The sequence below is a fragment of the Panthera pardus genome, unplaced genomic scaffold (assembly GCF_024362965.1).
Source record: "Panthera pardus isolate Hobbes unplaced genomic scaffold, ASM2436296v1 HiC_scaffold_6, whole genome shotgun sequence".
NCBI lineage: Eukaryota > Metazoa > Chordata > Mammalia > Carnivora > Felidae > Panthera > Panthera pardus.
In genome coordinates this window covers 109458641-109474095 of record NW_026526991.1, presented here as the reverse complement: position 1 = coordinate 109474095, position 15455 = coordinate 109458641, and the positions used below count along the sequence as shown (strand labels likewise).

At 36.4% G+C, this 15455-nt stretch overlaps 1 protein-coding gene across 19 annotated transcripts in view; it reads left to right on the top strand.

Moving 5' to 3' along the window:
• Positions 1-15455, top strand: part of CREM (cAMP responsive element modulator) — a 73267-nt gene that overhangs the window by 15765 nt on the left and 42047 nt on the right. For 18 of the 19 annotated variants that reach the window (XM_019465137.2, XM_019465135.2, XM_019465126.2 and 15 more), the window contains exon 3: positions 4609-4732. The exons of the other annotated variant lie outside the window; for it this stretch is intronic. In XM_019465137.2, coding sequence (XP_019320682.1) covers positions 4609-4732 — 124 coding nt within the window. The remainder of the gene's footprint in view (positions 1-4608; positions 4733-15455) is intronic. 19 annotated transcript variants of the gene reach the window in all.

Below are 15455 nucleotides of genomic sequence, written 5' to 3'. Positions count from 1 at the left end.
TGAGAGGACCGAAGGGGGTGTTGGGAGTTCCAGATAGCACATTGCAAGGGCTTGGAAGAATAGGAGTAGGAATAAGCAACTGAAATACAGAGGGAAAGGAAGCACTATTTATGAGAGGGACAGTGGAGTATGGGAGGAACTTACATCTTTGATGGTGACTGGGGAAATAGGAATGTGAGGTATTAATGGATATGATTCTGGCATGGAGGAAGGGGCATCATGGTTTAGTCATGGCTTACAGGGAGGCCAAGTGTGATATGTCATCTTTAGAATGGACAGCAGCAGTTGTGAGGAGCAGCAACTCAGCAGCTTGGTCCAGTGTTGGGAAAGGAAGTTATAATGGATGACACCACATGTGGTGGGGAAGATGAACAGGGGTGGCTGCTGACCTCCCATTTCTGCCTTTCTTTACTGGGAGGCTCAGCTCATCACAGCATCCTGATTTGGCTGATATTTAGCTCTGTGGGTTTTTGTAGCTGATCTGGTACTGACTCACATGTAGACACACGCTTGTAACCTGTAGCTTTGGTGCTTGAATACTCTTGACTAAAAGAAGGAATATTAGGGAAGGGACAGGTATGTGAAAACTGTAGATTGAGGTGCATCATAGGAGGGGAGTGTGCACAAATACAGACTTGGGAGTCATCTGCATACAGGACTGAAGGAGCCATAGTAAGTAGATTGAAAAAAGGAAAAGGGCAAAGAATTGAACTGTGGGAAATACCCAGGAGAAAAATGGTCCAAGTAAGGTGATTGAGATAATGTATATAAAAACACTTTCATGTGTAAAACAATTAAAATGCTTAATAACTTACAAAGTCTTTTATTATATCTCAAAAAATGAGTCCTAGTTTCAGGTGACCTTTTAAGCATTAAAGTTTTTGTTTTTTTTTTTTTCTTAAATGTTTATTTTTTGAGAGAGAGAGAGAGAGAGCGAGCACGAGCAGGGGAGGGGCAGAGAGAGATGGAGAGAGAGAATCCCAAGCAAGCTCTGTGGAGTCAGCACAGAGCCCACTGTGGGGCTCAATCTTAGGAACCATGAGTCATGACCTGAGCTAAAATCAAGAGACAGATGATTAACCGACTGAGCAACCCAGGTGCCCCCAATAGAGCTTTTTATGATGAGAGTCTTCCTGCATTCTATTATGTGTATCTCTTTCCTTAAAGTAGACTGAGTATATTAACCTTTAGTTGATGACTCAGGATAGTTATGATACTTACCATTATTGAATTTTAACTCCTACATTTTTCAATTTCTTGAATGTAAAGAACTTGGCAACTTTATGCTGTATGGACCCAATTGCCACACACTTGGAATTCTAGATCTGCTTATTATATTCTGTATCATACCCCCTCCATCCCTGCCATTGTCAGCTGTCACTTCTTATATCTAGTATTTTTAGAAACTAGATGATTGAGAATTGTTTTGAAATAAAAATCAATGAGTTTAAAAAAATTTTTTTTCAACGTTTTTTATTTATTTTTGGGACAGAGAGAGACAGAGCATGAACGGGGGAGGGGCAGAGAGAGAGGGAGACACAGAATCGGAAACAGGCTCCAGGCTCCAAGCCATCAGCCCAGAGCCTGACGCGGGGCTCGAACTCACAGACCACGAGATCGTGACCTGGCTGAAGTCGGACGCTTAACCGACTGCGCCACCCAGGCGCCCCTAAAAATCAATGAGTTTAAAGTATGAACCCGTGAGAAGTTCTCTTTGTTTTATAAGTTTTAGTGTATGGATCTTAGGCCATTTGTTTTGCCTGTTAACAAGTAACTTTGGCTTATTGTTGACTTGTTTACTGAATTCTATGTAGATATCAAATAGTTGAAACGTTATACTATATAGATGGACAAAATACACTAAAGGACCTAGAGTAGAGGAGGCATATGAGTGAGGTGGAAATTTTTTTTCTTTCTAGATCATTAAAAGCTATTCTTTCTCTGGTTCCGTTCAACCTTTTCTAGCCCTACTTCTACAGTCCTGCTTTGCCTCTTCCTCACTGAATCTAAGTAGGCTCCCTTAGCAGCCAGATTCTCTACCACCATCAGCTATTGTGTTTTCTAACTATGCTCCATACTTCACTTCCTCTCATAGTTCTCCTTTCCTCTTCTACCTGGTTAAATTCTTCTTCTTGTTTAATACACAACTCATATGGCCCTATCCTCAGGCAGGTATATATAATCCTTACTTCCTATATTTCCCAAAGCATTTTATGCATAATATCCTTGACACAATTTAAGAAGTTACTTTGGGGCTCCTGGGTGGCTCAGTTGGTTAAGCGTCTGACTTTGGCTCAGGTCATCATCTTGTGGTTTGTGTGTTTGAGCTGAGCCCCACATCAGGCACTGTGCTGACAACTCGGAGCCTGGGGCCTGCTTCAGAATCTGTGTTTCCCTCTGTTTCTGCCCCTCCCCCACTCTCACTCTGTCTCTCTCTCTCTGTCTCGAAAATAAAATAAAAATAAACATTAAAAAAAAGTTACTTTACTTGTGTTCCCCTTTTGTGGGTCTACCTGATAGAATTGACCAATAAGCTAAGTTTTTCCTAAATTTTAATATATATCAGAATCTCTTGTATTTAAAAAAATTGGATGTCCCAGAAAGTTTGATTCAGTAGATTTGGGGTTGAGCCTGGGAATCTGCTTCTCACCCCCCACCCCAAAACAAGTACGTTAGTTACTTCTGATAAGGGTTGTCCAGGGACCCACTAATGAATAAATTCCTTCAGGGCACGGACTGTGATTTACCCACTTTTGTATTTTCAGGACCTGTCATGTAGATGGAGCTAACTAAATGTTTCTAAAATGAATAGTTTATTGGAGAAGGCCTTCTAGCATATATAGTGTTTGAGTTGAGACTCAAGTTCTTGGCGGAGCCTTAAGAGAGCTTTAAAAGGTGTAAGAAATAGCATAAGACAACATTTCTCAAGTTGTTTTCAAAACACCACTTCTGGGACCTACCAGGTGGAAAAAGTCTTTGGTTGGCAGATACTTTTGGAAAATGCTGCCTATTGCACCCTTCACCTTCTGAAAGCACACTAGCATATTCAGGCTTCTTAGAAGTTCAGCAAAGAAAACCTTTTAACCCTGGATACTTACAACTTTTTCATTAAGTGTTCCATTTTAAAATGTACCCTCTCTTTTTTTAAAAAAAAAGAGAGTGTACCCTCTCTTTTTTAAAAAAAAGTTTATTTATTTTGAGAGAGAGAGAGAGTGCACACAAGAGCAAGATGGGGAAGGGCAGAGAGAAAGTCCCAAGCTGGCTCCATGCTGTCAACACAGGGCATGCTGGGCTCATTCTCACGACCACAAGATCATGACCTGAGCCGAGATCAAGAGTTGAACGCTTTACTGACTGAACCACCCAGGCACCCCACCCCTTACCCTCTTTTAATGATAATACCTTTTCATATCCTGCAGAACTAATGTTCTGAGGTATTCTTTTTGGGAACTGTTCACATAAGCAAAAGCAGAGCCTTAAGAATTGTCAGTTGATACAGGGTGATGATCTATCCTTAGCTAGACTATTCTGGAAAATAATGAGAGATAAGGGGAATTGGGGAGTGTTGAGGGAAAGACATTTTTTTATAGTAGACTGTAGATTTTTATCTTTTATAATTGCTCTAAATTGTCATGATCAGTTATAAGTACTGAAAATGCTTTTCAGTAGTGAGGAGTAACTCATAGGTTTGAGGATGGAAGGCTTGGATTCAGGTAATGACTATTGAAATACAAAAGAAGATAATTGAGTGCAAGACATAGATGAAAGATCTGTAGGATCTGTAACTACCTCTGGAAGAAAGGTCTGTACATTTTAATTCAAAGTTCTAAGTGGCTTGCATACTTATGGGCTATGTATTTAGACTACCAAACTGAGAAAAACACGTTTATCATTGACAGTTGAAAAGATGTATAAGAGTAGGCAACACAGTTCCTATAAGTTTGTAAAATTTGATTTTGTTTAATTTATTCTGTTTGTAATTTCTTCTAGCGGGATAAAATATAGAAATACAGAAATCATTAACTTAAATTGAAATCACAGACAAAATTGTGTCAAAAGTTTTTCCTGAAAAAATTAGATTCTCTTTTTTAAGGAACTGGGGAGTTGCAGAATATGTGGTCAACCCTGTGTGATTCAGTTTGAGGGGCTTATCAGAAACTTAGTGCTGGCAAAGCTAGACACATCTTTATATTATAATGCATTTAATTTAGACAATGGGGAAATTCTTTGATAGTATATATTATCAAGCAGGTATATTAGGCCTTGAGAGTCCTAGAATATTTATACTCACTGTAAGATAGAAAACCTACTTTTTTCACTCATTTATACTAGAGGGCTTAAAATAATTATCAAGGAGACATTCTTATAAGGTTAAAAAAATTTTTTTAATAAATGAATTCCCATAAAACATTTTGCAGGGCTCCCTTGGTAATGTTTGTGTGCGGTGAGCAGAGTTAGTTTGGAGAGTTAAGACTGCCACTGAACCTATTTCTTAAAAAGTAAGGCAGAACAGTTGGATGACAGAAATGAATATCAGAAGGCCAGGTAAAAGCAGAGAAATCTTTCAGAAAGGGCCTTAATACTTCTTCCTTTTTATTGTCTTTTCAGACAAATGACCATGGAAACAATTGAATCTCAGCAGGATGGAAGTGTAACAGATTCTGTGGCAGAGAGAGAATCTGCTGATATGCAGACCCAGACTGGTCAAAATTCAATCCCTACCTTAGCTCAGGTAAATTTAATGTAGGCAGTAGGCAGGCACTGATGAAAGTTAAACTATATGGAAATTCTATTTTCTTGAAGTTGACCTTAAGTTTCCTCTGTTCCCTGGTTATCAGCCATTCTTGCTGATTTGATTTCAAAGAGAAGATACGTATTTTAATTACTTTTGCCTTGTAACAGACACTTTGCTGTGCTCCCTCCACCACCACCACTTATGCAAAAGGAAAAACAAAAACCTGTCTACGACATGTAATCCTCAAGTTACTGTTTGAGAAGTTTGGTAATTCCAAGTTGGTATAGTCTTATATTCTCGGGTAGAAATACTGCAGAAATCTTCCCATTTGCCTGGTATATATTTGCTTTGATCTTTACTTTCTTTTTAGCTAGATCTTTGAATTGGTCTCATTTAGAGACTACCAGTATGAGTTAGTGCCTGGTTTTCAGCTCCTAAAATTTATTTCTGAGATATGTATAAAAATATGTAGTAAAAACAAACACATTTGTTTATTTAGCTCATCAAATATTTATTGAGTACCTACAATGTGTAGGTATTTTGCTAGATGCATGGGGAGGTGTAGTTTCTGGCCTTAAATATCTCATGGTTTAGTGGGGAAGACAGGTGTCTGAATGATAATTCCAATAGTGTAAGAAGTGCCATAAAACTTTATGTAAGGCTGACAGAGGAGAGGGAGCAGCTGCTAACTGGGAGTACTTTGCGGAGGATTCTTACTTTTGAGCTAGATGTAAAGGGTTTGATGTAGGAGTCTGCCATGCGGACAAGGATAGGGAAGCATATGGTAGGCCAGGAAAGAGTGTGTGCAGAGGCACAAAGCCAGAGAGTACATGGTGTCAGGGAACTACAGGTGTAGAAGCTAATTGGAGCCCAGCCTCAGGGCTAGGATGCTGAGTTGGTAAAGGTATGCAGAGGTCATGTACATTTGAGAGTGTAGAGTATCCTGGATTCTAAATATTCTTGAAATATTTTCCATGTTCACTATGTTTAGAACACTAGTAGCTGTGTGGACTATGTGGAGGTTGGATTGGAAGTCAACCAACGGGTAGAGAGGACACCATTTATGTGGAATCATGGTATTATGGGATATGGTGGAGTGGTAAGATTTTCATAGGATCTTGAAGGGAGGGTAGAAAGGACCCAGATGGCTGACTGGAGGTCCAGGGGGAACACCAGGTACTTCCTGGGTTGTTTCAGGCCAGACTGGTTCTTGTGAGGTCCTTCATCCCCAGGACAGGACCCCAAGCACCCAGCCTGCTTTTCCTTCCTCCTTCAAACTTCTAACACCCACTCACCCCCTGGGGGTTTTCTCACAAGTGTTCTGTGGAACTGCATCTCCCTGGCAACACCCCCTCTTTGTTACCCTGACACAGGCATGCAGACCTTTTGCTATTTAAAAGGGGGGGCAGCCTTTTTCTTATTAACAAAATGTATGTTCATTGTAGAGAATTAACAAAATATGTATTATTATAAAGAAGAAAATAAAAACTGTCCATAATCTTGACATCCAGAAATTTAATCATTGTTAACATTTTGGTATATATCTTTTAGTCTTATGATCCGTATAAATAGAATACAGTACGCATATATTTTTTCATAAATTTGTGATCCTCTAGAGCTTTTATCACTATGATTCCTGATCTGTAATTCTGCCCTTCTTTGCTGAAGCAGTATTTGAAAGCAAATCTTCCTTTCGCCTCCACCACCCTCCTCTTAGGTACTGGCTCACTTACCCTCACAGAGCCTCCCCCTCCCTCTTGTGGGCCTGCACAGTCAAAACAATAGCTCTCCATTGTCTAAAACTGATAATTTGCAATTCTGAGGACCTTCAGCCGGGGTGACACCCAGCTCTGTGAGCATCAGTTCAGAAGTTGGTAAAGAGTTCAAGTAATGTGAAGTCTGAAAAATAACCTTGAATTTATGAGGTCTTAGAATTAAATAAGAGCCCAGCGAACAGAAACTAGATTTTAGTAGATTAGAAAATGAATAAGAGGTAGAGGAGGTAGAAATTGGGAGTATAGATTCTTTAAGAAATTTTTCTGTGTAATTATAGAGAAAGATGGATCTGTGAGACAAAGGAATGAGAACAGGGGTATGAGAAAGAACAGGGGTATGGGAAAGTTGAGTGTTTTGAGGAAAATGGAAAGAGAGAGACGTGTGAGAAGGCTGAATCAGACCTAGGAAAAGCCTGTGACTTACATTTATAATGCTTGCTTTTTTAACTGTCTCAACTAATCAAATGTTGGTATTTATTAAATCTGAATAGCAAGTACATGAACTTGCTCTAGTATTTTATTTTCTATGTGTCTTAAAGATTGGATCAAAAAATAAACTATGGTTTTTATCTTACACACATTAAGCATGTTGAGAGATTAAGATAACCCTTGTGTCGAATCATTGATTATTTTGGTTAACTAAGAGTTATTCTCTGTGCCATGCATGGATCATGATTTTTTGAAGAATTAAGACACAGTTCTTAGTAGTCAAAATTTTCTAAACATGATTACCAATTTATATTCTTGTGATGCCTGAAGCTGTTCATTTATGAGGTATTCATTATTATGCAATACTATATAAGTATTAGGAAATCAGGTTGAACTCTTTTTTAAACCTATAATGCATACTAAAAGTGACTACTCTTCTGAATAATTCCTGATGTCAATGTATACTTGCCACCTGTTTCATTTTTTTTCAGATTAGAGGACTATTTTGTATAGAGAGGAATTTGTAACATTTAATTTCATTTTTACATGGTCAAATTATCATTAACTAGTATAGGAACAAAAAGACCAAAAGATTTGATCAGTTTGATCCTTTGCATCTGATCATTTGTTAGTAGTAGTTTTGAGTACCCTGGCTTTTCCAAAGCTTCTGCTAATCAAGGGTACTCCAAAAACCAAATCAAGGGTACTCCAAAAACCATCACATTCATGAAGATCTGACAGCTTGAGCTTGCTCTGTGCCCTCAGGCCTCTGTGTGTACAAAGGGAGGCTAGAGTTTTAAGTTTCCAGTTTTTCTGTTTTATAACTTCCCAGATATGTGGAGTCTTTTCCTTCTGTGTATCTTCAAAAGTATATAGAAGTCACAGTGGTGATAATGTCAAAGAGCTGGAAAGCAGGAGTTTCCATAAACAGACCCTGGGGTGGCAAATCCTGGAGGTTAAATTGCGAGTTGGCTTTCTTCTTGCCTGAGTTATTTTTCATGTTGATTTATTTTTAATTGAAGCTGCTTTCTTCTTTGTTAAGTGTATGTGTTGCCATGTAAGACTAGATTCCATTCCCCTCTCCCCTTGGAAAAACTCTTGGTAATAAATTGGAGAGTTTATTTTATTTTACTTTATTATTATTTTTAAAGTTTTTATTTAGAGAGAGAGAGAGAGCGCAAGAGAGAGCACACACGTGCAGGGGAGGGGCAGAGGAAGAGAGGATCTGAAACAGGCTCTGCACTGTCAGCTCAGACCCCTACTTGGCTTGAACTCACGTGCCGTGAGATCATGACCTGAGCTGGAGTCGGACACCTAACCCAGCTGGGCCACCCAGGCATCCCTGGAGAGTTTATTTTAGATAACCAAACCAGGAAAAAACCCTGTCCAAAAGCCAAAATGGTGAAAAGCAAAATTACTATATATGTGTATATATATATGTGTATACACATATATATATACACATATATATATGTATATGTGTGTGTGTGCGCGTGTGTGTGCATAAGTATATACATATGTATATATTACTGTATATACAATTAGTTTTAAAATAGTCACACATCCTCTGGAAATAATATAATCTTTAAATGGATAATGGGAAGTTAAACTTTTATAATGTAAGCTTTCAAACATATACAAGACTAGAACAATGCTACTATAAATTTATATGTATGGATATATAAACAGTTACTAAGATTTTATAGTCTCATCTATCTTCTTTTTTTGTTGAAGTATTTTAAGCAACTCTGCAAATTGCAGACATCATGTCATTTTACTCCTACTTCTGAGTATACAACTTATAAAAGATTATGGACTTTTTTTACTGTGACAAATGTCACAGTCATACCTAATAAAATCAAGCATAATTCCTTGACATAATATGTACTTCTTATTCACATTTCCCATTTATCTCACAAATGTGTACTCTACTCTGAAAGCAAGATTGAGGACACCCTGAACTTCACTTGTTGTAAGCCTCTTGGGGATTGTTAGTGCCACCATGAAGATGTGGGTAGGTGAGGTAATAATCCACATGGAGCCACTGGAAAGGATGGGCTTTAAAACTAGCTTTCTGGAGCCTCATTCCTTAGAGCGGCTGATGAAGTCTGTGGGCCTGAGTTTGGCACCTCTTCTCTGAAATACCTCTTCTTTATAAATGACCAGTTCTCAAGCTTTCAGCAAAGATGAAAGGAGCAGAATCACAGGAGTCATGGAGCTCGAAGCTCTGGAGATAATCAGGGTCATTATATTGCCTCAAGAGAATTTGTTCCAATATAAAATTTAATCTTTCCTTTGGACCTGTGTATTTTTGGAAACGAGACTATAGGCAGCAGAGAAAACCACTGGGGACTGTTCAAGGATCATATGCTCTGCTGATCTCCTTTCTTATCCTGTCTGTTCTAAATGCAAACAGTATTTAAAGAAGCACCTCAGAATAAAGCAGGCCCAGGGGCGTCTGGGTGGCTCAGTCAGTTAGCAGTTAGGCGTCCACTTTGGCTCAGGTCATGATCTTGCAGTTCGTGAGCGCTGACAGGTCAGAGCCTGGAGCCTGCTTCAAATTCTGTGTTTCCCTCTCTCTCGGCCCATCCCCTGCTCGTGCTCTGTCTCTCTCTCAAAAGATAAACATTAAAAAAAAAAAATTTTTTTTTTAAAAAAGAAGAAGAAAGCAGACCTGGCATGCAGCAAGGGGTTGAAGCAGGAATGATTTAACAAAAGACACATTTCAGTGTATGAGTTTTATGTTTTCTGTTTCAATCTGGTGGACAATTACGATGACATTTCTCATTGCTTTGGCTAGCTGTGCCAAAAATCCACCTTCTTGGTCCTAAGTAGGACCAGGAAGGATGTGTTTGGCTATCACAAAATGAAACAAAATAAAAGCAACATTTGCTCTTGATAATGGGTCAGCAGCTTCCTATTTGTATGCTAATGATCGGCTGCATTGTGTTTAGTTTATTTAGTATATTTACTGTTAGCTAACTAAATCTAGTTTAAGCTTAGTGTTTAGTTGAATCTTGGTTTTCCGACTTCAACTTACTAATTCCGTTACTTGAGGGATTCTTCCTGAAGGAGAAAAATATTCCTCTCAAGATTTTGAGGTAAAAATTTTCATTTCAGTATTAATTTTCTATTGCTCCTTATTTTTATGTATTCCTTCTTCTGGCTCTTTTTCATTGCCTTAATTTAATTGTTTATGTAATGTTTTATTCACTTAGAATGATCTCAAAAATGAACAAAAGTTGGAGGAAAAAGTAAAACTGAATTTTTTTCAGTAAATGTGAAATCTGCATTGTATGATATTCTTTAGTCAACTAATTCAAGAAAATACAGTTTTGAGATATAACTCATTCATGAAGGTAATTCAAGGTTTGAGGGACATAAGTGAGAGTAATTTGTGAACTTGTTCAGTTTGAACAAGAACGTTATATTTCTATATCTGTACTCATATTTTGTAATTTTGTATATAATAGCTAAGTACATTTCTTTAAACGTTAGTTTTTAGTTGTAGGATGCACTCTACATTTGCATCTTAGTGATAAAACTTTGAATAAAATTTAATGTTTCAAAGGTGCTTTAAGCAGGTTTAAAGCAATCAGAGGCAAATTGCAGAAAAAGATTTAGTTTTTATACTTATTATAATCAGAAAGAAATACATACAAATTAGTTTTAGTGCTGGAGAGATTGTTAAAGATTTTCCCTCATTTGTAATGATTTTCTATGAGGTTTGGATACCTTTTGTTTCATGTTCCAAGTTCTCAGCTTTAGTAAAATTAAAATAATATATATTTATAAATATATTAATTAATATTTATTAATTATAATTTTTTAATTATTTTAAATATATAATATAATTATTTTTTTTTTTTAATTTAATATTTTAATTTAAAGCTCAGGGAATGGTTTATAGGTAAGCTGACGTTTAAGAGGTACAGACTTTCAGATTTGCCAGATGAAAATGTTCTGAATGAATGTTTCACAACAGTGTCAATATAACTTACTGCTGAATTATAAACTTACGATGGTTAATGGCAAATTTTATTCTAACTTTATGACAATAATGGAAAAAACAACAAAAAGTAGACATTGAAATTTGAAAAAAGGGAATGTTAATTTTTGTGGTTTCTTCTTTGAATAAGATTCAGAGGTTATTTAGTTTGTCTGATTTTAATTTTTAACATTGCTACGACCTTTGTAAACTCCAAACTGTTAAAGGAATTAGATTTGTTAAAAGAACTACAAAACACAGAGGCTTTTGGAAATTTTCACTTCATTGATTAATTGTGATGGCAGCTTAATAGTGCTCTTCAGAAATGTGAGTTTTATAAGCCTGACAGCTAAATCTCTCATGGTTCTCCAAAATGGCATTGGAGAGAAAAGCCTGCTTATGGTAGTGAATGTGTTAAGTAGACACAATATCAAATGAAGATGAAGCAAACAGAAATAGTTCAGGAAAAAAAACTTACCTTTAAATAGGTATGTTCTATACAGCAGTAGACCTCTACTTTGGCAGATAATACCTTTTTTAAAAAAAAAAAAAAGATAATGGGTATATATTTGATAATCAGATATGTTAATACACTGATAGGTATTGCTAGTGTAAGTTGGTCTCCCAGGTCCTTAGAACTTTCTAGTTTTACCTTTTTTAAGGACTTATTTACTACTTTGCACTTGGTGTAAGGAAAAAGAACTCTCATGAATACATATATGCACAGTTTGAATTAAATGTAGCTGTTTACTTAAAAGTAGTGAAGTATTTTTCGTACTATTTTGTAACACTAAAGACACAAAATTAGTTTCTTAATGTTTATATATAGTTTTAAGTTAATACTTAACACTGAATTCTTTGATCTTCATTTCTTAAAAACATAAAAATACTAATTTCATAGATTAAGGTAAAGGAGATGCGGTGTGTGAAGTGCAAGTACAGTGCTTGGCACCTGTTTGCTTTTATCATTACACCAACCTGCCTCAGATGGTTAGAGTGGTAGCAGTTAGGCCAGTGGTTGCCATTAGGCTTTAAGACGAAGTGGCTTATACTGGTTTAAAAATACACTGTATTAGAAATTCATTCAAAAGTAATATAAATCTACTGACTATGCTCAAATAGGCCTCCAGAGGGTATAGAAAAGGAAAGATAATTTATAGTTGTTTTATAAGCAACATTCTGCTATGATGCCATGAACTTTCTTTAATTGGTATGTTTTATGCTCCTAAATTAAAAAAAAAATTTTTTTTAATGTTTATTTTTGAGAGAGAGAGATAGAGCGTGAGTGGGGGAGGAGCAGAGAGAGAGGGAGACACAGAATCCAAAGCAGGGTCCAGGCTCTGAGCTGTCACCACAGAGCCTGACGCGGGGCTTGAACCCACAAACCATGAGATCATGACCTGAGCTGAAGTCGGACGCTTGACTGACTGAGCCACCCAGGCGCCCTATGCTCCTAAATTTTTATACTTTGGATTTCTTTTAGGGATTTTAAAACATTGCAAGAATTTCTGTATGCCATTTGGCTCTAAAAACCTAAATTATGATTTATTACTAGACTTTAGAGTTCATGTTAAGACCAAGTTTCATTATAATGCTTTTTTTAGGAGCAAAATTCTTTGACTTGCCTGTGTATGTACTCTGACCTTTGGACTGAAACTGAAAAAACTTAAGGATGCAATTTGGTCTAGTCATATTCTGTCACTGATTTGGATTTTGAATTTTGTTAACTTCCCACCTGAATTTTCAAGGAAGACTTAAAGAGTATTTTAACCTTTGCAAATCAGAGGATTAATACATGTAAATTAATTAACCTCTAAATTCGTGACTAAATCATTTAAATGAAATGCAACAATAATAAAAATAACAAAAGTGAGTATTTACTGCATGCTCAGTATATGCCAGGCACTTGGGCTCTGTCCTCATAACAACTCTGTAGAAAGGTACTTCTTTCATTCTTAGCACTTGTGGAAAATAAGTTATAGAGAGACTGAATAACTTTTCATAGTTCACACAGCTAGTTAGAGGCAGAGCCAAAATTAGAACCCAGGCAATCTGGTTTTAGATTTCATTAAGCAGTCTACTTGTAATACATAGGGTACTCTGTGTTGAACCAGACAGTACCTTGGAAATTCCATAATAATGGAATATAATAAATACATGTTACATATAGTTGCTGTATAAAACTATATGTGTGTCTACATACACACACACACATGCAGTACTATGCAGTATCTATTACATATAGACTGTATACTGTTATCCCTTCATTGTTTAGTGGCAGATTAAGATAGTTCCATTTTTTTAAGTTTATTCATTTTGAGAGAGAGAGAGAGAGCATGTGATCAGGGAGGGAGAGGCAGAGAGAATCCCATGCAGGTTCCACGCTTTCAGCACAGAGCCCGATGCGGCACTTGATCTCAGGAACCGTGAGACCATGACCTGAGCTGAAACCAAGAATCAGACTCTTAAATGACTGAGCCACCCAGACACCCCAGGATAGTTACATATTTAGATTCCAACTCAGCTTTTCATCTGGGGTGTGTGAAGAGCATAGAAAATTTAAATTTTATCCATTTTGATGTATTATTAATTATTTCCATGTTATATCTAGCGCCAGTACCCATTTTAAGTGTTGAACCATAACTCTGGGCCAAGAGCACCCAGAGTTTTAGAATTATATTTTCCATTGCCTTTGGTACAGTCAATTTATTGAATGCTTTCCTGCCAAGAAGCTAGTTAGTTACTATATCCACCAAATATGGGGCCATAGTTATTTATTACTTTTTGTGTTTGGTAAAAAAATACATGAATCTGCAGTCTTAACAAGTTTAAGTGTACAGTTTAGTGGTGTTAAGAATATTCACATTGTTGTGAAACAGATCTCCAGAATATTTTCATCTTGTAAATCCAAAGGTCTGTACCCATTAAATACAAACTTTCTTTTACCTCTGCTTTCACCCCTGGTAACCACCACTCTACCTTCTGTTTTTATGAATTTAACTACTTTTAGATACTTCATGTAAGTGGATGGATCAGTATTTGTCTTTTTGTGAATGGCTTATTTCACATAGCATTATGTCCTCCAGGTTCATCCGTGTCATAGTATGTGATAGGATTTTTTTCCATTTAAAGACTGAATAATATTCCTTTGTGTGTGTGTGTGTGTGTGTGTGTGTGTGTATATACACCACATTTTGTTTATTATTACTATTTTTTAAAGAAGTTTATTTTTGAAGTAATCTCTACACCTAATGTGAACCTCGAACTTACAGCAGGAATCACACATTCTTCCAACCGAGCCAGCTAGGTGCCCCTGTTACTACTTTTTTTACGGGGTTTTGTATTTGCTTTTGTTTTTGTTTTTTTGCCAGTTCAGTACTCTTTAGGAACTTACACCAAGTTATTGCTTGAAGAAACAAAATAAAATAATTCAAGTGAATTGCAATTTGCTTTATAGACATTCTTACAAAGAGTTTTTTGCTCAGAAATAAAGATTAACCTGAAGTTTGGCTAATAAGTGGTTTTCAACATTTGTTCTGTGGTTTCTGGCTTTTGGCATATACATTTTTTATTCGTTATTAGAAATGATCTGTATTATTGTTAAGAGTAGTTTCAATATTTATGATTCTTATATCTGCTCGGTAAATGCCATTTTGGGCTCAGGATTTCACTGCAGCTTCATTAGGTGTGCTTATTTGCATCTGGCAAATATGTAATTATGATCAGTTTTAGTTTCAGTCTTACTGAAACCAAATATAAAATTGATTTTTAAAAGTTCTCAAGTTAAAAGAATTATGACTTCTTTAAGATAATACTCATTTTCATAGTGCTTTTAAAATATAGTATGATTAATGAAGCACATCTCATATTGGTTAGCATAAAAAATGATGTTCCAACTGTTACAAATAGGAAGTTCAAGATACTATAAGGATCAGGTAGGAGAAACAAATCAGCTAGAACATTGTTTTTCAAAGGCTGAAGAACCCCTAATTTTAATTTGTGCTCAAATGATCCTCCATTTGATGTATGTATAATCAAAATAGACTCTGTATAATTGAGAATGACTTGATTCCAATATTTGCTTTGCTTTCAAGAGGAGAATTTAAAAAAAAAATTTTAGTTTTTATTTTTATTTTATTTCATTTTTTATTTGTTTTGAGAAGAGCACGAGCGAGATGCAGAGAGAGGGAGAGAGAGAATCCCAAGCTGGCTCTGTGCTGTCAGTGCAGAGCCCAATGTAGGGCTTGATCCCACAAACCCATGAGATTATGACCTGAGCCAAAACCAAAGAGTCAGATGCTTAACTGACTAGGCCATCCAGGAGCCCCAAGAGGAGAATTTTTTTAAAGAGACTTAATATTCAGCCATTTATATTTACAGTACCAGAAACTGTGACCCACTTCCCCCTTCTTATAGTATTCAGGTTATAGATTTCATATAGTATCTGTTTATGCCCCCTACACAATAAAAGCATGTGACACAACAGCATTCCCATGGAGTTCTCTTTAGAATTTTAACATAGTAGATA